We start from the raw sequence: 22,481 nt of genomic DNA, 5'->3' as shown, positions 1-22,481 counted from the left end.
CACCTCTGCCTCGTACGTTCTAAAAGAATTGTTCGAAAGAAAAATATCTTGGAAGGAAATCTTCGATAGAAAAGCTCGGTGAACTGGAAGCGCGGGTAGCAACGATCTCGAATCGCGAAAAAAAGAGTTGGACGTCGCGTCGCGGCGCCAAAGATCGTTTGACACTCTTCCAAACTCGTGTTATTCATCCTCGTGTCGATGCGGATTTAGCAAACAGATTGACCGACACGGTTCTGCCAGCTTGCGTTTAGGATCTCCGATTTCCGTTGCTCGTAAAAATTTCTTGAAAAGCGAATCGGAAAATGAGATACGAATCGGATCATTTCTATTCTTTTCAAACTCTATCGCATCCACGATCGTAAAAATATATAAAGTTCGGTGAGAAGATTTTCAAACAAAAATATACCAAGCTAAAAATATAGATTCCATTTTTAACATAGACTAAAATTAACTTCGATCTGTTTTTCATACTCTGCAAAGGGTACTTCAGCTTTCGCTTGATCGTTTCGCAAAAAGTTCGCAATCTCCATCCACCGAAAGCGCGGACAAAGATCAGAATCATATTTAAGGTTCATTTTCATTAGCCTGAAAGCTATCCCACGCGATCGTCGAGCTTTTTATGTATCCTATGTATCGTTACTGCTATTTTTCATTCAATTTTCATCTCGCCACAGGCAGCTGACTCCGCGTATCCCTCGAAATAAGTCGGCTTCTTCTACGCTTCCATTATTAATAAATATTAAACTTATTCTATGAATTTTGTTAAGTCCTCCTATTGGCTCGGCTATCGAAAACAGAGCCATGTGTCTTGATTTTCATCAACGTAAAAGCGTTCTTCTTCGACTCAATTATTTCTCTTTGTGGAAATATTAGGATTCTCTTTGGTCAGCACAAGTCGGAATTATTCAATTCTGAAATTTTCCATATTTGAAATTCCATAAGTTAGAATTTTCTTAATTGAGAATCGTTGATTATCTCCAATCTCTGTTCACTTGCTTCGGATAGGACGATCATTAGGATGACCATATTATTGCTAATGCACCATCGTCGGACGTGGCCTCCAAATTAGTGCCAAGAGGTTGAATCTGGCGGGTATTAATTAACATTTTGCTGCTCCAATATCGAACTGTCGAGCGTGTACATTTGAGGATTCCCGCGGGATTTGTGCGACGGTGTCGTTGTTCCAATGCGAGCAACTGTTCGTGAACGTAATTGTTGGCATGCGGGCTCTTTGATGCGTCTTGGGAGGAGGAGAAGGTGATAGAAGCAGTTTAAACCCTTCTAAGAGGGTTGGATTGACGTGCGTGGGATTATACATAAAAGATTTTCAGATGACAAACTTTGGAATTAGGTATTTCAGGAATCCAAATTAGAAGCTGGAAATCTGGAATTATTTAATTTTAAAATTATTAAATTAAATTTTCCAAATTGGGAATCATACAAATTTGGAATTTTCCATGCTTGAAATGACGTGCACTAAAATTTAGCAAATTGGGAATTTTCTAGTTATAGAAATTATCCGAATTCCAAGCTGAAAACGTGAAATATTCAATTTTGAAATTTTCCATAGTTGAATTACTGTGTAATAAAATTTTCTAAATTGGAAATCATTCAAATTCGGAATTTTCCATGCTTCAAATGATATGCACTAAAATTATTCAAACTGGGAATTTTCTAGTTGTACAGAATGAAACTTTCCCTATGTGGAATTACGTCTATTAAAATTTTTCCAATTCAAAAATATTTCAAACTGGAAGTAAATTGAGCAGAAAATTTTCCAAATTACAAATCTTCCAAAGAATAACAAGGCTCAGTGTTTATCCACTAAATCAAATGAAAATTACTCCGCCAATCATAATATAAAGAAAGACTTTGAAAGTTTCATTGGACGATTATTGGAACGGAACGAGCAGCTGTAGCCAGAACGAAGCTACTTCGTGGATCGACAATGCTTCCGAATCGATCTCACTTTTCGCATTGAAGTCTGTTCTCCCGTAACCAATGGTGTCCCATAAATATTCCAGATGGTCAGACTCAATTGAATCACGGTTCGGAGTCGATGAAACCGGAATCCACTGGGTTCGAAATATTTCAAGAAGCATCTCGATACCATCGATCCTCCTTCTCAAACTGATCACGCTTCATGGAATTATTCATGGACAGGGAAAGATACGATAAAAAGACCAACGAAGAAATCCCTGAGAAATCCAGCTGCTTTCGATGTCCTTTGTCCAGATTCTTCTTCATTATTTCTTATTTAATCAATTAAATAGAACGTGATTTTTTGGGGTAAAAAATATTGAAGATAAATTACCAAAATTAATTAATTCATATTTATTGATGTTTAGGATTTTTCTAAATACAAATTTTATTATTTAGAAATCTATAATAATTAAATTAAGGAGGATGATTGGATAAAATTACACCAATTCAAATTGAATACTTCAAAATTTTGGTATGTCGATTAGGTCAGTAGAGGAGGATGATTCTTTCCATCTGGAATCTGAAATCTGAAATTCCTCCGAATGGAGGAATAGTCGATAACCAAGCCGATTTCCAGCGATCGAATCCGTCTCTTTATCGGTATCAATCGGCTATCTGGAAATCTGGCTGCCACGTTGTACCGGTATTCCAGTATTCACAGGGGGCCTGGAATCTCTGGAATGAATTGTGTCGGTCTGTGGAAGATGGAATCTCGTTCTCAAGTCGCTGACGATTCCTTCATGGGTCACAGAAGCCTCTGTACCTCCGAGCTTGCGATTTATCAGTTTTCCAAATTTATTGGAAAGATATGGTTCTAGTTTTTCTATTATTTTGACTCGACTCGAATCGAAACAATCAACATTGATTCGCGTAAAATCAATAAACGAATAAAAGGAAAGAAGTATTTTTCGAAGAGACCAAATCCAAGCCGCGAATTAAGTCCGATTCGTTAACGAGCCTCGCAATTTTCGTTGTTTCCGGTCCACGACGAGCCGATAAACGAGCGTTCGGGCTTGAATCGGGCTTTAATCGACGTCCAGTTGGTAAACAAGGGCCACTCGTGAGGAAATCGTTTCGACTTCGTTTCTGAATGTATTTTAATACGAACCAGATCGTAGCTTCGAATGTTTTGCCGCTCAAATAATTACCCCTTTCAACAGGCCGCTTTCTCTACGGTTCGTTAAACCCGATTCATTCGGAGTGCAAAAACGAAACGCCCCTTTTATGGAAACGATTCCGTGCGGCTGTGATAATAGGAAATAATATGATGGAAATAACGGCTTCCGCCTCTGTTTTCTCGATAATTCCAAAACAGAGCTGTCAGAATTGAAAATTTGGAAATTTTTATAGCTCGAAATTTTCCCGATTGAGATTTATTTAATTCTGAAATTTTCCTAATTTTCCTAAGTTCCAAGGGTGAAACATCAAATATCACTCAACCACGTCACTAAATTTCCAATTTCATTAGAATCTCTCAGGATCTTCTGGCAACTTGGTTGCCCGTTAAATTCCACCACCTTCGTCATCCGTCTATTTCTAATTACCAAGTGAAATTAATTATACCGTTCGCTAGCGACGTTTCGCGTGCCAACACTTCCTTTCATCCAATTTATATCGATCTCCGAACAAGCAGATCGCAACTGTGAACTGGTGGTTTTAATCTATGGTCAAGAAGCACCAGGTACTCCTCCATGGTGTAATTCCGTCAATTGCTGATTCGATTACCGATCCAATTTACTTCGATCTTCTTTTCTCGAGAAACGTTTCTTCTACCCTTAAGTGCACCAAGTTTCAATTTTCTTTTGATACTTACTTTGACACATACCAAATTTTTATTTTTATTTCATACTACCTTTCTGTATTTTCTTAAAATTTTTTAGATATCTTAACACCTCCATTTGTCTGTTCCTCCATCGCGAGAGGTAAAAAATTCACGGTTGCATCAAACATGCAAACACATAACAGCTCATAAGTCGGGCCATCTGTTTCCAAGGGGATATTGTCGCTGTATATTTATGGGATGCACCAGTACGTACCATATGTCCTGGAAGACGAAGAAACGTGTGTATCCTGATATTTTTTATCTTGCCCAAAACACTACACCTTCATATATACCGTGATTCAATTTATATTAAAAAATTCTTTTAATCTCAGGAATTATTATACAAACTACTTTCATCTTTCGACCCGATTTTAATCAAAGGAATAATTTTTAATCAAAGCATCGTTTCGATTAAAAAATCTATTGTTGTCTTGTCAGATTGGTTATTGGAATGATCGTATGTCGCGCAATCTTCTTTTTTTTTTTATTGATCTTTAACCGTCCTTGTTGAACACTATGTGTATATCAGAAAACACGTGTACCACTTTTAATCAACGCGTTCGATTGCTTTCTTCGACGATGCAGCTGCTGTGGTGGCACCGCAATCTCCGCCCCTATCCAACCCTAAATCAAACTAGCTCGTTTCGCTGTTATTTGCAACGGGGATGTCGGCGAGGGGATTTCTCTGGATAGAAATTCGGATGATTTATAGGTCGTTCGATATCGAGGTAATCGCGAAAGAAAACACGAGGCAAAGCTTCCTCTCGGAGAGACGTAGATGCGCTCGGCAAGGAAACTGTTGGAAGGATTCCGAAGGTCCCAGTAAAATAAACAGAAAAAAAGATGTGTGTATACTGAAGTACAAGCCACGTTGCTTTATTTCGATTCTTTTTCCTCGAAATTTGAGTAACTTTAAGTTATTGTATATCAAATGGTTGATTTCGAAACGCAGTCTGGCACGATTTCATGACATAAAAGTATCACGGAATAGCACTCACGATACGTCAATTTGAAGCTTGAATTTTAATGAAAACAAATGCATAAATGCCTCGTGGATATCTTTAATACAAAATGAACGGTTACCAATTATTTCGAACAATGACCGATTTTGGTATATGGAAAATTAGACACAATTTCATGACATGAAAGTTTCATGAAATACTGCTTATAATACATCAATTTAAAGCTTAAATTTTAATAAAATTAATTGCATAAATGCTCCAGGGATATTTTTAATACAAAATGAACGGTTATCAATTATATCGAACATTGACCGATTTTGGTATATAAAAAGTTAGACACAATTTCATGACATAAAAGTTTCATGAAATACTGTTTGCAATACGTCAATTTAAAGCTTAAAGCTTACTAAAAATTATGATATAAGCGCGAATGTAATAACAGGGGTTGCATATTATTAAAGTGAATGATCCAGGAAATGCCCGACCCTGTGAGGAAGCTCTGTTCTCTGTGATACTTTTATGCGGAATAAAACGCGACCCGTGAACTCACGAAGCATCGTAGGAGCATGCTGAAAGCCTGCTACAATGCTTCTTTATCGTCCCTTTGCTCCGCGATACGTTTCATGCGACTTTGTGGAATCGTCGATACACCCCCTCGCGATTCAACCCTCCATTCTTTCTTTTTTTTTCCATTCAGACGCGTCTCTGTGCTTCGTTCCGTGGATTGCGCGACGCTTAAACGTGTACCGAGAAAAATATCGTCGGATTGGTCACAGCTTAAAACGTTCAACGATTTACAATAATTCGAAAGGAGACGTTTCGTGGTTTTGACGATGAGCGTACCTTTTTTTTTGTACTTATATACGCGGCTAATTGTCGCGAACGATTATTCGATCACTCGCAAGGTGACTGAGCCACGTACAAGTATAGGAAATAAATCACGTAAGCAAAATTTAAATAATATATTTTTCAATCGCGTATTGTCAATTAACAGTTCCATTGATTAAAAAATTGTATTTCGATGTAAACTTGAAATTTTATAATTTTATAATGCACCTTGATGGCTGTTAATTGCAGTCTGAAAATTTGTAATTTCACGGTGTATGTTGATTGGTATTAATAGCAATTTGGAAATTTGAAAATTTATGGCGCCCATGCATGGCCATCAATTGCAATTTGAAAATTAGTAATTTTACATCGTTCTTTGATAATTCTCAATTATAATCAGTATATTAGTAATTTTAAATGCTATTAATTTCAATTTGCACGCTTAATATGATCCAATCATTTACAAACAAGGATGATATAATATTTGAATCGGTTACAATCTCGTTAATCATTGGCGCGCCACATATGAGAATGGAAAAGAGGAGAAAACAAAGAAAATCGATGGAAAAACTTGGTCGTTGACAGTCGAGTGAAAGGTTGATGGAATGAAAAGAGGAAAAGAGGGGTAAAGAAGGGAAGAAAAACGATATCAAAGCGACAAGCCAGCCTCTCACGATTTTCCGGCTGCAGATTTTTTCCACGTTCCATTTCCCGTGTTTTAATGCATAAAACATTTCGGTCGTGCGATACCCGTCGCCTGGAACCAGTTCGGTAGAGAGAAAGAGAGAAAATAAAAAAGGAAATAACCGTCTCCATGTCGCTTTTCCTTGATCCTTATCGCGTTTCTCGGCAACGTATTGTTTCTTCGTTTTCTTCTTTGTCACGATCCTCGTGTGCTGGAGATTACCGGCAGCTTCGTTTCACTGTGAACCCTTTCTGCCGTTTCCAACGGATTTAGAAGATGCTGAGGAATGCTTTTGTGAATGCTGAAGAGATTCGATGTCCAGGGTTAACCGCGTTAAGACGTTCGTAGCTTCGACGAATTAGTTAGAAGGATAAATTAGCAAATTTCTATTTACTCGAATAAAAATAAATTTTTATTTATTTATTTGAGTCAGCAAAGCTGGCACTTAGATAAGCTAAAACTTTTAAGCTCCAATTGAAAATTTGGAATGTGAATTTTTTATTTAAATTTTGCTTCGGTGAAACATCGTGTGGGACGTCGGAGTTGTATGACAAAGTTTCTTCTGCTCGAATTTCCTTAAGGTGTTCGCTCATCGAACGACGAAGCAACCGCAGGACCTCCTTCGATATCGAGTTTCGGTTGTTTTCGCGTCGGAAGGACGCGATGGGGTGGCTCTTTAAGGGGGTGGAAATGGATACGCCTGAGAATTTGCACCCACACAAAGAGGTTAATGGCTGTTTCGTCCATATTCGACCCTACTTTCCTTACAAAGAACCCACCTTTTATTCTTAGTGGATGCCGAGTCTCTGATGAAATCTATTTTTATTTTTATTCTTTTTTTACTGATAAAAAGAACGTGAAACTCACTATGTACTTATTCCATTTTCTACATTTCTTTGCTCTAAAAATTTAAAGTTAAACAGACGAGAATTTTTCGTGTTAGGAAATTTTAAATAAATTTAAGGGCTTAATCAATCTTAATCAATCAGCCTCTAAAGACTCAGACATTCGATATTGTTCAAGTTGTATATCAATGATAGTCGATTATCTCTATCTTGGCTGCCTGATGATCGATTATCCAGACACCATGGAGAAAATTCTTGTATCGAAAAGATACAGCAATTTCGTTCTTTCGAAGGTTTTGTGAGGATAGATGGAAACACGGTGTATCATCACTGATACACATAATCCGATTTATCCAGTAAGCTACTTCATAGCTCGGCTGTATTCTGAAATTGAGAAGTTATTCCTTCTATTTAGAATAAACTGGAGATTTAGATGATTTATTGCTTTTCCTTGATTTATTAGACTGGAATGCTCTTCTCATTTTTATCTGTAAATTTGTTTATAATTAAATTGCAATGATAATATTTCTACCAGTTCAGAAGAATTAGAAACTGGCGATGAGAATTGTCCTCCAAAATCTAATATTTCAAACGTCATCCGTAACAATTTCATAGGTACCATTATCTCGTCTGTCTTGGTGAAACCATTTCAGACCACGTCATGCAGGATTGCTCTAGCTGATGAAGGCACTCAGCATGATTCGAGCTACTGCATGACGTATAAATCATCCCCTAGTTGGCCGTCACTCGTTTACGCGTCTTCTTTGCGTCTTTTGCCAGATGCCGGCAGAAAGTAGAAATTACTTTCATGTCGGAGCGGAATTTCATCGGTGCTTGAAATTTTAAATGCCTTTGTCCCTTGTCTTCAGCTTGGACGACGTTCCCTTTTCCAGCGACGAAAATTGCACACCCTTTAACGCTTCCAGCTGCCTTTTGGACAGAAATTCTCTTGGATGGATGCTCTTTCTCTTACAATGAGTTCATTTGAAATATAGAATATTCAAGCATCTAATATTTCTTAAAATTCGAACGCCTAATTTTAGTCGAATTGCACGGACACCATTTCCAATAACCTTTTTCCATGGCATTTTATTATTGAAACAATTCACGCCACTTTGATCGGGTCGTTTCGAAAATCCAAGGGACCGTGTAATTCTTCCACCGCGATCGCTCTCGTTTTGCTTTGAAGTCGTAAAACGCGGCCAGCCTCTCGTTATTTATACGTTTCAATTTTTTTCTTCCTCGCCGAAAAGACAATTCCACAGGTCGTAATTGACGCGATGATACAAAATAAAGGGGTAACGCGTGAACGTGTCGCGTAACATTCGGCGAGGAAACTATTTCTAGGATTTCCTTCCGGTTGTCTCATCAAACTATTCGCGAAACAGTTTCCCAAGTTAAATGGCATTTTTCTGGTGCGCAAGAAAATTCGTAACAAATTGAAATTTCTTCGGGGATGTTCGAATCGGTACGAGGACACATTTTCGCGCATCAAACTCGAAACTCCCTGAGGAAATCGACTACGAAATCTCTTGCTCGTTGCTTTCAACGCTGAAACTTTGGCAGAAACTTGAGGATAAACGATAAAAGATTATCGTCTAGTATTTTTTATAAAACATTGACCTATAAATAATGGCTATAATTAGCCTTTTAGTTTTTCAGGACAAATATTCAAATATTTCAATTTTCCATTTAAAAAAAAATATTCCAAAACGATTAGAAGATGAAAATTCCGTCCACCCTAGTTCGCTTCATCCCCGAAAACAGATCCCCAAGAAGAATTTATAACTATTACCGACGCGTCTCCTCTCCTTGACAAAGTTTAATCGAAATCAAAGTTTCCGTGGTGAAACGGGGGATGCTCACCCCCTCGTGCCAGCCCCGGTTCCTTCGAATACTTCGACGTACACGATGAAGTGGCTGCATTGTGCGGTAGCCGTGGATTCCTGTTTGCTAGTTAAAGCGCGTGCAAGCTCGAGAGGAAATCCTGACTCGGTCGGGATACGCATTCGAACAACGTCTCGTGGAAACACGGGGGTAGGAAACGCAAACACAGCAAGTCGAGGATCGAATGACGAAACGCACGTGATTCTGCGATAGCTGGTTGGGCTTCGACGAGGCCTCTGTGAAACGGGAAATATCGTTTGGAATGACAAGGGTTGTTCGTTTCATCTCTCTGTTTGCTTGAGGATTCTTTGAGGGTTGCGAATGTTTCACAGAGATTTCTGGGCCAGATTTTTTTTCCAAAGGGTTGTTTGTACGTTTGGGGATAACTTTTGGGTATTGGAGAAATCTAAGTACTATTTGGAATTTGAATGGCAGTGTAACCTACATATAATAGTTACATTAATTTCAAGATGTCAATGGTACGATGACAGCTATTGGTTGTCTGATTTCACTGAAATTTGTCCATTTCCCTTAAGTAATCAGACACGAAGGCGTATGCGATAGTCGATTGATCAGCTGGTGTTAGAACTATCGACAAGCTGTTCTGCTGTCTGCCGCTGTCAGTCAGCCACTGTTCATATGTCTGACTACCCTTACTACTGTCAATTAATAATTGTTACATATACGTCGATCAATCTTCCCATATCTTAATAGTTTCTCCATAAAAAACAAGGATAGCTAAGTAAAATATTTTGTTGGAATTTAACCCGTTTAAATTAATCCACGAAATTTACAATCAAATAGCTATTTTATAATCTTCTTCGTCAATTTTTCTATGGTATTTATTTTAATTGGGTATGTTGGGGAAACGAAACTTGTTACGACAAGAAACCCAAGCATCTTAAATAAAGAGAACTCAAACAGAATGTTCAATATTGAACGAATCCAGTGGAATCAATATTTACCGAGTTATTAGGGTGAATCCAGTCGCGTGCACCGCCTGGATATTTGGCCTTTGAACATATTAATTATATTCACCGACGATTTTCATGATAAACTTCGGTTCACCGCAAAATTGAATGATCAACCTTTAAATTCCACCGGTGCAAATAGAATTATATTAGAACCACTCGCGAGCCTTATTTAAAGTTCCCGGATAGAATTTATCTGGCGTCGGTTTTCGTGGTTTTTTGGCTCACGTTTCATGGTGAAATAATTAGCCAATCTCACGTTCCTCGCATTCTTCCATTTCCCTTACAAATTCAATCAGAAATTCATTCAAATCTTCCAGATCTACCATTGTCAGATAAAAATGTGATCATTATCGTATGATTAATTTTTCAAAGAAGATTTTCGGTAAAAATTGAACACCCTTCGGCTTTTGATATCTCCGGTTGTAACACAAGTTCCAACTGAGTCGTTGAAAGAATTTAATAAAATGCAAATTTCCAGGCTGAATTCTTCAAAAAATCGAGCTTCTTAAAAGCCAAGCAATCCTCTTGCCACGATGTTTGCTGGGCTCGTAAACGTTTCAATCTCCGAGTCCTGTATTAGAGGGAGCATCCGGATCGGAATCCAGCAGCCATCGATAAAATTCGCCCTTCCAGACTCGGTTCCTTTGCGTGCCAGATAAAACTCTTCCCTTTGCCCACTACTCGTTCCTCTTTTTGATCGGAATACTCGTTCATGTTCCTTCGGCTCGGTGATCGACGTCTTTTGTGATCGCGTTTCCGCTTCACGCCCACCGCTTCTCGTCTTTATATCATCCAGCTTTGAGAAACAACGAGGTAACATTTGGATTCCCCTGGGAGCTCTGGCTCCTGTATGAAAATAAAGCAGGGCAAACGTGTCTCAGTCATAAAAACGGTGCTCCCCCTTTGACATTCAGATTTAACAAATTCTGTCCAATTCTGATTTTTATTCGGATCATATTGAGGATGTTTTACTACTATACTCAATTTTTCTAATATGCAGATGGTTCTCAAAAAATATGGATTAGCCCTTTCAACATTCTAAAATTCTTAGATTCTAAAGTTCTAAGATTCTAAAATTCTAAGATTCTAAAATTTAAAAATTCTAAAGTCTTAAAATTCATAGAGCACCTGACCCACCCCCAAAAAATCCTAATCACCCTAATGCTTCTAATTCTAAATTTTTCTCAACTCCCAAGGAATCAAAATTTCCCTCAACATCGTTCCAACTAAAAATTAATTTTTTCATAATGAAATCTTAGTCACTTGAGTCACACAACTCATACGCGACCAAGAGATTCTCCTGCCGAGAATTTATACCACCGCAATTTAACACAATAAGAGAATCCAACACGCAGATGTTCTCTGAGAAAATAAATTCCTCAGAGCATCTGTTGCCATTCCGTTAATTGTTCGCTCTCATGGGTTGGCTGCTTTCCTGCGACGCGTTTAAACGTCTCCAAGACAGACGCTAGAAAATATCATGGACTCCATTAAATTGTTTTAGGTAGTAACTTAGCTGGTTATCATCCGCGTTTATAGTATAACAGCTTGCAAATGTGGTTGAGATACGTGTTCTTGTTTATAGGCTGTTTCTTGTACCACTAAGAGCAGGTGGAGGGTGCATAATCCTCTTGAAGAGAATTTATTCATCGTAGAGTTAATGTTTAATGCATCAGCTTCTCAAATGTTCTTCTATCATCGTATATTGTTAAAAAGGAGTCTTTTATCGATTTAGGCAACGTTTAAATGACTAAAATTTTATCATAATAGTTTATTTTTCTTTTTCACTTTATCGAATTACAATTAATATTTAAATCGGTGAATTTCTTCTTAAAATTTATTCGAATGTTTCGCTAACAAGGAGAAATCGTCCTCAGCTATGCAATAACGTTCGATCGCCGGTTGTTTTTTGGGCTCGAAGTTTCAACTGACAGGCAGTTCCCAATTTCCGGTTCCGAGGCGTTCTTTGAACGCTCGTAAAGCACTTAAGAAACTGCGAACACCGCCAAGGGCGACGATAAAGAGCACCGATAGGTGCTGGCTCCTCTCTCAGGTATCGATACTCGCATCTCAAATTCCGGGCTTCGAAGCACATCGAAACTCGAGAATCGAACGACCTTTTTTCCTCTTCCTCTCCTTTCCTTCTCGATCTTGTATTTTCTACGCTTTATTACGGGAAATTGGAGTAATTTCGTTCGAATTGGAAATAACAGCCTGGAGAAACGTTGCCGGAGTTTTGCTCGATACACTTCGATTCGTCGACAAATGTGTTCGATTCTCTAAAAACGATGAAATTTCACTTGAGAAAATTTCTTAAATTTATATTTTAACGATATACAAGTTTTAAAATAATTTTAGTTTAACTAAATTTTTCTCTTCATTTTCGTTTAAGACGAATTCTGGTCGACGTGAAAATCCGTGAAATCTAAATATTCAATCTCGTCGAATACGCAAATAGTAATTCAATTTCGCCACTTGCCGATCCGGGAGAGTTCGATCAATTTGCATCGATTTTGAGTCGTCGTCTTCGGTGGAAGTTCACAGGTTTGATAAGCGTGAAATCTGGTGACCGACGTTTAATCGAATCAAAAGAATACGAAACCGCTTTGGGAAAGAATGAGAGGATTCCTCTCGAGGTTCTCTCTGCAATACGGACGATTATATTATTTCCAGAAACAAACAGAAGAGAAGCACGGCGAGTTTCATCTGTATTCCGCTTCTTAAGACTTAATCTGCTTAACTCTCGAATCTGGTTGAACGAGGATGCAAACTAACAATGAGTAAGAGAAAAGAAAAAGGACTAAATAAAGGCACAAAGAGATACTGTCCGTGGTAAAAAAATATACTTAGAAGATTTCACGAAACAAACTGCTTTCCAACTTACTAATTGGATTAATTCGATCGTTTAATAAATAAAACAGTTTCTTTAAATTAACATAAACGAATGAAACGGTAATTTTAGACGAAATCCAGGATATAGATTCAAGAATACGTTGGTAAATGTCGAAATGTGGGTCGTTCGAACGACGAATTAATTCGTCTCGTCACGTCAATTAAACGAATTAATCGTGGTTCCATTCGACGCTCAAGTTTCATTGAATTCGACTGATTTTTATCGATCAACGAAGCGTGCAGGTAGGAAACGAGGTCGATCGTACCTTGATTTCGATGATTGCTCTTTTGAAAACGTAACGATCGAGATCGAATTTTTGGAGTGGAATCGAAACACCGTAGCCGCCGAATCCGCGCCACGTAATCGCTCGCTTCGGCGAAAAGGAGGGTACAATGGGAACGAGGAAATTTGAATTTATATTGGACCCGTGACGGTTCGTGGTTCTCGCCTCGCGGTACTTCATTCCGCGATATACATTAAATGCATATTCATGTCAGGATGGTTTGTTGGAAAAACATGATAGCTTGAAACGCGCGAGCTTTAAGGTTTAAGGGTCTTCTGGCAAGGAATGAAACTTTCCTGTGAATGGAATTATTTTGTGAAATTTATTAACATTTGCAACCGACGGAGTAAGAAAAGACTTAAGATTTTTATATTTTTTAAGAAGACTTATTTAATTGGTGCAGTTATGTGTTGGTAGGAAAATAGGGAAAGCCATGTATCTTCAAATCTAAGGGTTCCAGGATCGAATCCCAGAAACTTCCAAAAATTTTTTTTTTCTTTTTATTAGCAAGAAGATTTCTTTCCGTATCGAAAGGAAAAGTAAACTAATTTTCTTAATAATTTTTGAGTGAAAATATTCGGAGTTCTTAAATTTTCCTCAAAATCTCCAGCCTTTCTCAGGAAACTATAACCAAAAATAGAATAAGGAGAAGCGAGGACAGTAAAAGAAATAGCTCCACGATAAAAACTATCTAGAAAAGGAAGAAAATAGAATTTCCCGAGATACGTTTCCCCAATTCCGCTGGAAATTCGCTAATTTTGAAGCAAGAGTCGTCGACAAGGCCGAGAGGAAACGGAATCTCGGTTCATTCGGTTACACCGAGATAGCCTCGAGTTAGAATTTCCACTGTGCCGACAAACAGGGCCAATATCAATTTCCTTGTTTTCACTGAAAATATTGAGACTCCTCGTTTCCATGTTATCCACTTTCACCGTTGCTTAATCCGTATAGAAAGTTGTCCTCTGTTTCCCACCCTCGTCGAACAATGATCGGCGCCAAGTGGATCATCAATCGCTGCGATGAATTTCTTAAGCCGACGATGCGCTCACCTCCGGCCGGATTTCCACCAAAGGGGAAACAATAGACCGACGTCGAAATTTACATGGAAATCGACTCTGGTGCTGCTTAATTCCTCGCGAAAGCCTTTCGAAGCTTGCCTCTACCACGTTCATTTGTCTTCATTATTCTCTCATTATCACATTCTACTCCCGGCCACTTTTCACGCGCGCGATTTCGAATCTCTCGCGATATCGAGCACGATTTACTCTCCTATAAAAGCAGGAGAAATTGGGATATTAATTCGAATGGATTACCACAGCTCGGTATTAGAATGTAACATCGAGAAATTTCGGTAAAGTGGATGGTTATAAGGTGAGACTCCGTGCCAAGACGTTCTTTAAAACGGCTATCACTTTCAAACTTTACCAAATGAACATTATTTTCTAAGCGTTTAAGAAAGAAGAATCGAAACGAGAGAATAATTCTTACAAAGTTACCAGTTGTTTCTGTTAATCTAATTCCTTAAAAAAAAAAATAAAAATAAAACGTTGTAATTCGTTTGATTCGTGTCACGTTCAGAAAGGATATAAACGAGTATCCCATTCCTTCGTAACATCCGGCTTAAACTGAATAGGGATTCCTGAAGAGAGTAAAAAAAGGCTGGCTTACGTGCGTGAATAGGATTAAAGGTGTCATAAATTGCAGCAAAGCGCGGGTATATTCTACTTCCCTGTGATTACTCGTGAACGTGGTAGCGTTTCTTTAAACACGGATAAATAAAACAGGGAAATTTCCCTGACTGAGATAAACAAGTACGAGTATCATTATTTCAAATAACTCAGTTTACACAACATCAGCTGCGCAAATACTACAATTTTCACGGGAATGCGATGCGTTGAATATTCTTTTTTTCCCTCTCTCGATAACAAGAGGACCATGCGCTATCTGGTAAAAAGGAAAAGAAAAGGCATCTGCCATTTTTTCCCAATTTTGTTCTCCTTCAGCGAGGTTCGACGTTTCTGCCGATAATCGCGAATCGATCCGACCCCTCGTCGCCACGTTAGGAGCCAGCCCCCGAAGTCAAAGGGTGATTAGGAAGGACGAGGTCATCATTCGGTCGTCCTGTGTTCTCTGATTGGACGAATTCGAAGTCCCTCGGAGCAGACTGCGTCATAGGCGGCCAGTGATCGATACCCAACGATTATAACGCCCCGAGGACGTCGTACATATTAAACCCTCCAACTCCTCCGATGCTACCGTACATATTAAACTCTTCCTGTCCCCGCTTCCGTTCCTCTCGCCCCAACCCTCTCTGTCTTCCCTCTTCAATCTCCTTTCCGCCTGGAATCTCGCAATTCTTCTTTGTTTCCTGAATGCTCGTTGGTAAACGCAAGGATTCGCCAGATATGACGTTTTAAAGACGAAGGAATTTCAAAATTCATTCTTGCTCGCACGAATATTTTCATTCTTAATTCGTAATACTTTTAAATTTTGGATCTTTCGATATATTTATTTGATTTACGGGTAGGAAATATTTTCTAGCCGTCGCGATATGATTACTTTAACGAGCTTGCAACCGGGGGAAGAACAATGTTTGCCGTCGAATATTGTTTAGCGTCGCGACGCGGTTGAAAATCAATCGAGTTTACGCAAACAGGCGACGCGAACGGCTCGCGATAATGCAAAGCAAATAACTCGTCAGGTCCTTGCCAATCTTATTTCGATTCGTCGGTAATTCGGTGAGGATTGTTTTATTAAAATTCAACAATTCATTTTTATCAAATTTATTAAGAATTTTATTTTAATTATTTAGAATATGAACACTTCGTTCTAATCGACAGATTTGCATATTTTTCTGTAATAAAAATACGCGATTTAATCGTCGAAGGAAAGTTTGAAAAAGTCTTTAGCAACTGTGACACACTTGTCACGATACCGAACAATCAATACAACAGTTCGTTATTGCTTTCCGCACGAAACGTAGATCTTTATTTTACTCGGCTGACTGTTTTTTTATCGTCGCGTTAACGAGAATTTCACGTGACGATCGCTCGTTTAGATTCTCGTGCGAACGACTTTCGCGCTCGACGATTCCTCAATTGCACCTCTTCATCTCTGTTTCCACGAGAATTTGCCCGGCAACAAAAAGATCATCCCCGCATCGTACAGTTATTTCACGTGGTATGCGGGTTAATTGTTCGATGCCGGTTTAAATGACGATCCAGCAAAGATTTATCGAGCCTCATTTGCACGCGTTTATTTATTCAGCGCGGTGTTTAGCGATATTGCGAATTTTATTGCCCGTTTTCGTGTTTCCTTTTAGAGGTTGGAAGCTCGCCATCAAACGAATTTACGTTGTTCCACGTATGTAAATTTTCTACCGTGCGAAAGTTATAGCGACTGGTTGTTTCACGTAATAAAATTCTCCTCTCGTTTCCGGATAATAATCCCTTTTATATTTTTCATTTTCCAGAAATACGTCAGCGAGGGCTCGACGGTGCGTGACTGCGTCCCAACGTGCGTCGAAAAGGGTGAGTTCTTTTTTCCTATTATCAATTTTTTAAATTAGGCATTCCACTTAGGATGTGGTAAAATTCACACTAGAACTATCGACGTTTTTAACCAGAAAATTAAATAAATATGAATCATAATTTAATATATATATCCATTCTTTATCTCGACAACAGCTAACATACATTCCAGCCTAAATACCTTGATAAAATTTATAAATTTTAATTGGTTTGGTAGTTCTAGTGTTAATAAGATGACGAGTGGTATTTGATGTATTACTATAATTTATCCTCAAATTGCTTTGATAATTTCGGGAAAGCAATTATTTTTCGAAAATGATAAGCGTTCCAGATATGGAATAAATTGTCTTCTGTCTGGCGTTAATGAACGACAAACAATATTGAAAAGCATCAGTGTGACAGGGATGATTTTAATCGGATTACAATAAGCTAATGCAAGCGAGAGGGAATAAATTGTCGATGAAAGGCACTCGTCTCACACGGTAGCAATTAATCTCTCGTTAAAAGTTGTTCTTTCAAACGGCTTTTCGCCAACGAAAATAACTCCCTCGGGGCTGTTGAACGCGACAGAACAATTTCATTCTGTATTATCGTACCGTATGTAATTGCGGACGGAATTTATCTTCCTAATATGACAACGTGTCCGTGTTTCGTGCCAGAGAGCCGCTTTAACTTGCTCATCCATTTTCCTTTAAACCAGTAATACGGCTTGTTATTTGTTTCAACAACCATTCACTGTCGTATATTTCACGCGTCAATGCTATAAATGAAACTGACTCGCAGCGAACATCTTTTCTTTACGCGTTTAATAAAGGAAGGTATAATAAACTCCTTGATTAAAGAAAAATGTTATTTTCTATTTAAAAAAGAACAGTGCTCTTCTTCGATTACAATGGACATTGAATTTTTTCATAGAAAAATTTTCAATGGAATTCATTTTTAATGACTTATTCACTCTTAAGGCTTTTGATAAGAATTAGAATCTTCTTCAGCTTCTTTGAAAGCTTCTAGTAAGAATCCCATCGCAAGCATCGATGGAGATCGTTTCAATAGCTTATAAATTTCTCTTGGAGAACCTCTTGCGAGTTCACCAACTATTTCAAGCATCCCGGTGTCGACGAGAAAAGAATCGGGACCGGTTGAAAAGTCCTTTGGAAAAGTAGGTCCGCGAACGGTTGGTCGGTAGCCGCTTCAAAGATGTCGATCCGCTTGTATCCGCTTTGAAATCCGAGTTGCACGCGCGAGCACGTCGATTCGCGTACGCGTGGTTTACCGCACGAACCGCGCTGGAATTGCTCCTCTCCGCGTGCAGCTGCATCGCCCTCAAATTGGAGCAGTTCCTCTCCAACAACGAAACGATCCGTGATTTTTCCCCCATCAACCTCTGACCCTGTCTGCTGTATTCTGCGGATGAACTTTCATGGGTAATCTCTTACTTTTCAGTGAGTCATACTACTTGTCTGACCACTGACCTCCTCTACTTCTCCGACCACTTTATACATTCTGCTTGTCTACCCACCTGATATATTCTACTAGCCTGACCACCTAACATATTCTGCTTGTCTACCCACCTGACATATTCTACTAGTCTGACCACCTAACATATTCCAGTGACTACAGGTGCAAAAGACTGGACATACCTTTGTTTTCGAGGGGTCATGATTTAGGGGGTCCTAGACACCCCTAGATGAGATTAGGTCTGCACGCAATTTTCTCTCCCTTTCATTCTATTATTTTATATAAATCGTTGAAAAGCAGCACAGGGCTGAACAATAATTATTATTGTTTAATAAACTTGTATTCATCTCATGCACCTTGGTAAATAAATCATTTTAAAAAAGCAATTTAGTTATTATTTAATTTACCTAATTTCATTTCTGAGTTATTTATTTAATCCCTGTAATTTCTTTTCTCAGTTATTTATATATACAACATTTAATAACTTTTTGATCTTTAATAAATTAAAACCATAATGCACATGAAAATCAAACTTAAATCAAAACACAGTAATTACTCCTTTGACCTAGAACGAGATGCGATCTTGTTAGTCTTATAGCGACCGCCGAAGGATGCGGATCAACCCTTCTCAGTTATTTATTATCCTATTTGTCTTTATGGACCAAGGCCTCCATTCGCGCTTATTTATTTTTTTCATTCTTTTCATGGACCTCGCTGTAACTACTCCTAAATCATTGTATTCTTATATTCCTGCATTCCTTGTATTCTTGCATCTCTTATATTCCTGCATCTCTTATATTACTGTATTCCTTACATCTCTACGTCTCTTATATTCCTGCAATCCTTATACCACTGCATCCTTTACATCTCTACAATCCTTATACCCCTACATTCCTTACATTCTTACTTTCTTTATATCCCTGCATCCTCTACATCTCTACGTCTCTTATACCTCTGCAACCCTTACATCCCTGCATTCCTTCATTCCTACATTGCTTATACCCCGCATTCCTTACATTCCTACAGCCCTTACATCCCTGTATCTCTCACATCCCTGTATTCTTTATATCTTTACATCCCTTACAAACTTTGAATTAAAATTTTTTCGAAAAAACAGCGCCCCCTAACGGCGAAAATTGGAACTAAAATTCCGACCTCGAGTCAGCGCCATCTGGTTTCGGAAAAAGGAACTAAATCATGCAGCAATTTTGGCCCTCTAGCGGGAAAAATGTGAACTAAAATCTCGACCTCGAGTCAGCGCCATCTGGTTTCGGAAAAAGGTACTAAATCACGCACCATTTTTGGCCCTCTAGCGGGAAAAATGTGAACTAAAATCTCGACCTCGAGTCAGCGCCATCTGGTTTCGGAAAAAGGAACTAAATCATGCAGCAATTTTGGCCCTCTAGCGGGAAAAATGTGAACTAAAATCTCGACCTCGAGTCAGCGCCATCTGGTTTCGGAAAAAGGAACTAAATCATGCAGCAATTTTGGCCCTCTAGCGGGAAAAATGTGAACTAAAATCTCGACCTCGAGTCAGCGCCATCTGGTTTCGGAAAAAGGAACTATATCATGCAGCAATTTTGGCCCTCTAGCGGGAAAAATGTGAACTAAAATTTCAACGTCCGATCAGCGCCCCCTGGTGGCAGAAAAAGGAACTAAATTTGTAACGATTTCTCACTCAAAAAGAGCTTACATCGGTACAAGGGATACAGGAATATAAGAGATACAGGAATATAAGGAATACAGAGATATAAGGGATGCGGAGATGTAAAGGGTGCAAAGATGTAAGGGATGTAAGGATATAAAGAAAGCAAGGGTGTAAGGAATGCAGAGGTAGAAGGGTTGTAGAGATATAAGAGATGTAGAGGTGTAAAGGATGCAGGAATATAAAGAAAGCATGAATGTAAGTAATGCAGGGGTATAAGGGATGCGGAGATGTAAAGGTTCAAAGTATATAAAGAAAGCAAGGGTGTAAGGAATGCAGGGGTATAAGGGTTGCAGAGATATAAGAGACCTAGAGGTGTAAAGGATGCAAAGATATAAAGAAAGTAAAAATGTAAGGAATACAGAAATAAACTCTGAAAATAAAATAAAGGTACATGGATACTTAACAGGTAGGTCCGCTTCCTTTGGCGGTCGCTATAAGACTGACGGGGTTGCTGTTTGGTCTAGGTTAATCAGTTTACAGATTATTTTATTTTTTCTCTTTAACGCGGATAAATCTTACACAGGACCCCCTACCATTATCCTAAATTTCCCCATTAAAATCGAACCTCCGGTTCTTCCTGTTCCTTCAGAATCTACAAGACCTACTCGAAGAGCTTGTTGACTCGAAGATTTCCGCTAAATGAGGAGGCTTCTCGGAAAAGCAGCCGGAAAAACGTCAGCTGACTCGCGTAATGCGATTAAGGGAGTGAAACTTCGTAGCCGTGCTCTCGAACTGAAAATCCTGGTGAACTTTTGTAATCCTCTGGACGCGTAATGGAGCGTACGTGTCGCCAGTCAATGTGTCAAATTTTCTCTGTTATTCTACATTCTGGTGAATGTAGAATAAAATTGGAAACACAAGAACCTCATACCCGTTAATAAAACACCGACAAGTTAGAAGGAATTCCCCCTTTACATCAAAACGAAACATTTCTAACCACTGATGCAATATTCATTAAACGAAATTTAATATAAAAGACAGGAAGCGAATAATTCTCAGCAAGGTATCGACTAACAATCAGAAATTCTTCTTCAACTCGTTTCTCAACCGAGTTCATTTTCTACCCTCTGCGTTCCTTAAGCCTGGTTGCAACCGAAATTTCCTGCGCCACTTCCTCGTGTTTCGAGCAAATATAAACGAGGCTGGATTTTTCATCTTTAACGAGCCGAGGATCGATCTTTCCACGGTTATTGCGCCAACGATACGTTCTGCCCGAAGAACTCGGTTTAGGAAGCAATATTTCCCTTAAAACGGGGGTGAATTTCTGGGAAATATGAGTCGGTTAGGGTTAAAATTTATTATTCTTCGAGGTTTTCTCATTTTATAAATAAATAGAGACTTTCTTTATACAGTATTCTTTATTATATAATTAAAATTTACAGAGTTTCACTTAAAATAATGATTGATTTGCGTTCGTTTTACAGAGGCCTGGAGCACGAGGACGTACTGTTGCCAGCAAGATGGCTGCAATTCGGCACCTTCGTTCTCCAGCAGCTCCATCGTGATGCTGGCTGCGTCGATGGTCCTGCTGGTGGTCGGACGAACCCTTCGTGGCTAATACGTCGCTAGAGGCGACGAGGAACCGCAAACGGAAGCACCGGGATCCATCTAACGCGAACAACAAGGTCGGAGGAACGTTGCATCGCGCGTTTACCATTGAATCTGGCCATCTTGTTGCTGACTGGATGCTGACCTGTCGATAGCTGTCGTTGATCAATCGCTAAAATTAATTTCGAATCACATTTATAGCACTCATTTTTTCCATGTTATTATTTGTAAAGAATCTCAATGGACGGGAGTTTTGATCATTAAAGATTAATATGAAATTTTTCTTTTTCTTTTCTTTTTCATTTTTTCCTTTTCCTTTTATTTTTTTATGGCGAACTTTAAAGGGAAATTTATTTATAACGCAATTGGAATAATAATGGCTTACTTGAACTATAAAGTCTTTTAACAAAGATTCAATTTTAACGCCACTGAAATTCTTAATAATTCTTAATGTCAGTTTTGTGTCTATAGAATATTCGTTTTACGTACCTTTTTGATATGGCTCATTACTCATGGGTAGAATAGTTTTTCATGGGACCCTTACACAGCCGCAGATCCACATCTTTTCGCTGGAATTTCTTCCAGTCAGCTTTCTGTCCGTCGCTGACACTCGCTACTTCACCGCTCCTCGGATTCAATTTATTTGAGAACTTTCATTCTTTGACCCCATATTTGTCGCTTGCACACCTATTCGTTTCTCGTTGACCCATCTCGTGTAACAGTGAATAAGTAGACGAGGCGTGAAAAAAATTCCTTATAAGTCTCTTCTTGCGGCGACCTTCCATATTTTACTTTCCTATTGAAAAGATATCAATTTCAACATTTGTTAAAAACCTTCGCTTAAGACCTTTCTCCCACTTTTTCAATGTTCCATTTGCTTTATCGCCAAAAATTCGCTATTCTTCAACCACCCAGATTTATTACATTCCTGCGACAATTCTTATTTATTCTCCGTATATTCAACAATCACATTGAAATCGTCTTGGGAAACGCAAAAACTCGCCGTCCATTCGAATCGAACAATCAGAGAAAATACAAAAAAGAACCCGACCCCTGTCGACGGATATCGATCCCA

General features: G+C 38.7%; 1 protein-coding gene across 1 annotated transcript in view; it reads left to right on the top strand.

Annotated features, from left to right (window-relative positions):
* LOC114872106 (U-scoloptoxin(05)-Sm1a) overlaps positions 1 to 21,684 on the top strand; it is a 51,184-nt gene extending 29,500 nt beyond the window's left edge. The window contains exons 3-4 of the mRNA XM_029178908.2: positions 16,635 to 16,692; positions 21,283 to 21,684. Of these exons, the coding sequence (XP_029034741.1) occupies positions 16,635 to 16,692; positions 21,283 to 21,416 (192 nt within the window). The 3' untranslated portion in view covers positions 21,417 to 21,684. The remainder of the gene's footprint in view (positions 1 to 16,634; positions 16,693 to 21,282) is intronic.
* The last annotated feature ends 797 nt before the right edge of the window (positions 21,685 to 22,481 follow it).

This window comes from Osmia bicornis, chromosome 9 (assembly GCF_907164935.1).
Source record: "Osmia bicornis bicornis chromosome 9, iOsmBic2.1, whole genome shotgun sequence".
Taxonomy (NCBI): Eukaryota; Metazoa; Arthropoda; class Insecta; order Hymenoptera; family Megachilidae; genus Osmia; species Osmia bicornis.
Note: the sequence above shows the minus strand (reverse complement) of the source record. Positions and strands in the feature narration are given on the sequence as shown.